The sequence below is a fragment of the Myotis davidii genome, unplaced genomic scaffold (assembly GCF_000327345.1).
Source record: "Myotis davidii unplaced genomic scaffold, ASM32734v1 scaffold580, whole genome shotgun sequence".
Taxonomy (NCBI): Eukaryota; Metazoa; Chordata; class Mammalia; order Chiroptera; family Vespertilionidae; genus Myotis; species Myotis davidii.
In genome coordinates this window covers 251,971-254,521 of record NW_006293313.1, presented here as the reverse complement: position 1 = coordinate 254,521, position 2,551 = coordinate 251,971, and the positions used below count along the sequence as shown (strand labels likewise).

The 2,551-nt window shown below is 48.5% G+C and overlaps 1 protein-coding gene across 2 annotated transcripts in view; it reads left to right on the top strand.

Moving 5' to 3' along the window:
• The first annotated feature begins 826 nt into the window (after positions 1–826).
• Positions 827–2,551, top strand: part of KIFAP3 (kinesin associated protein 3) — a 112,800-nt gene continuing 111,075 nt past the window's right edge. For both annotated transcript variants that reach the window (XM_006766988.2, XM_006766989.2), the window contains exon 1: positions 827–1,121. In XM_006766988.2, the coding sequence (XP_006767051.1) occupies positions 1,090–1,121 (32 nt within the window). In that variant the 5' untranslated portion in view covers positions 827–1,089. The remainder of the gene's footprint in view (positions 1,122–2,551) is intronic.

The following is a 2,551-nucleotide window of genomic DNA, read 5'->3' as shown; positions in this document are numbered from 1 at the left end:
AAGTACTAGAAGAGATTGACAGGATTATAGGTGAGGAAAGGGAGTGGAGGTACCTTCTTTGTATCCATAGAGCCTGGTTTGGTGTTTAGCACAAAGCTGGGCCTCAATATTTATTGAATAAATTAACGTGAGTCATTTGCATAGATGTGACAGCTGAGCTCAAAGGATTAGATATAAAAGCAGACATTTACTTGCTAAGGTTCAAGGACATTCTTTCTTCCCTTTGGTTTGCACTGCCAACAGTTGCCTGCCTAAAAGGAAACAATTCTCAAAGTACCTTGATTTAGGGACAATTACTGGAAGAGGTGGAGTTTCACGCGGTTTTTGTGGGGGGTGGGGATAGAGGGGGGGGGGCATTCTAGAATCTAGACCTAAGATACCAAAGTGGAATGTAAAGATTTGACTCTGAATCAAAGTTGCTGTTCATTTTGCACAAGTGTCAGACTATCTGCATTGGTTAGAGCTTCTCAGTGCAGTCGCTTTTCCACAATGCCCCCCCAAAATACAAACCTCACTTGACAGGTTATTAACCGAGGGCTGACTGCTCTATAGCATTCTCTAAAGAAAAGGTTAGTGGATTCCCCTTCCCTCTTTTCAAGCCGAGGACCTGAAATTCTAATTTGAATAACTGGGATGATTCTTTTTAATTCCCATCTTCAAGGGGGCGGTGACCAGGTCGCCACACCTTAACCATTGACTCCCAAATCTGCTGCAAAAATCTTCACGCTCTGCTCCGGGGTGCGTCAGATTAGTCCCAGGGTCCAGCAACTCTCACTGCGCCTGCGCCTGCGCCTAGTGGCGCTGCAGAGCGGGCGCAGGCGCCTTGAGGCGGAGCTGGGTGAGGCGGAGCTGACTGCAGCGCCTACGAGCCGGTCTGGGCGGCTCCAGTGTTTTGGGGCCTGGGAACTGTGGGAGGAGTCGGCGGCCTCACCTTGGTAACCACATCGCTGCCCCGGCTCGGTCTTGCAGGCCTCAGCGCTGTCATCGCCTTTGGGGTCCCGGGGACTTTGGCCACCGTTTCCGGAAGTAGCTCTGCAGGCCTCTTTGAGGCACCCCCATCCTCCCCACGCCGCCGCCGCCGCCGCCGCCATGCAGGGGGAGGACGCCAGATACCTCAAAAGGTGACTCCCCAAGGCGCAGCCCCGCCCTCCTGGCCGGGGACCCTGAGATATTCTTAGAGGTTTGGGGGTTGGCCTTGAGGTGTCACTGGACAAAGCGAGACCTACGCTCCGCAGAGAGGTGGACACGGGAAGAGCCCCAGGAAGGGAAGGGAAGGTGCATTGGGTGAGAGGTTCTGCAGCCGCCCACCTGCCTTGGAGGGGCCTGGAGGACCTCGCGGTAGCTCCTGGTGGCGTCCCCGATTTCAAGGGGGAGGGGCTAAGGACGAGGAACCCGGCTTCCCGTGCCCCCCTCCCCCTTTCCCATTCCAGTTCGGCATTTCCCCTGACAGGTCAATCCCGTGGGGGCCTGGAGATGAGATCTCCTGGCGCTTATGTCCCCCCACCCCCCGCCTCCAGTTTGGGGTCCCCTGCCCTCGGGTTCTGACATGATGAAGGGGAGAGAAGTGGTGGCTTTTTACTGACAGGAGGCTGGACTGAGATGTTGCTCTCCAGCCTGTGTCTGCTTTCCTCATCTGCTTCATCCATTTGACTGCCGTGTGTGTGTGCGGTGTCCTTTTTATAGGATCGTAATTATCAAGAGGTTCGTCCAGGAGCTTGACATGGAACAGGCCGTGATTATTTTAATTTCAAAATATTTGTGGTATCAGTGACTCTTTAAAGAACACTGTAACTCTGTGGGATTATTGGTTTGACTCCTGTCAAAAGATAAGATCATCCCTGATGAATAGGATACCTCTCAGTGGACCAAGAGTTACTAGTGATCCAATAGAGAAAAAAAAAACCCTTAATCAGGACGCTCCATTCTTAAAGTCCCTGTCACATGTATTCTTTTGGACACAGCTTCCTTATATAAAAACGGAAAGCAGGGCAAATATGACCTTATGAGAGGACCAAATGTGAAAATGCTTTTAAGAGATAAAACATGCATGTAAGGTGGTGGTATTATTTTAAGTTACAACATGCTCTTACTGAGTACCCTGGCTTGGCAAGGGCCCTTATCATTACAGAAAGATCTCATCTTGAAAGGGATTCAAACAGTTGTATAGTCAACCAATCAGCTAACTGTACTGTCTTTGCAGGACTGGGGCATCTATTGCCTGCCCTTCTCATTTTTGAAAAGGATATGTAGTCATAACAAGTATTTATTTCCTCATTGATTACATAGATCTTTTCAATTGAAAAGTTGGTGACAGAAGAAAACAAATTCTTTCAATTTTAATATAAGATTGTTCTTGAGCAGTGGTTCTCAACCTTCCTAATGCCGCGACCCTTTAATACAGTTCCTCATGTTGTGGTGACCCCCCCAACCATAAAATTATTTTTGTTGCTACTTCATAACTGTAATTTTGCTACTGTTATAAATCATAATGTAAGTATCTGATATGCAGGATGTATTTTCATTGTTACAAATTGAACATAATTAAAGCATA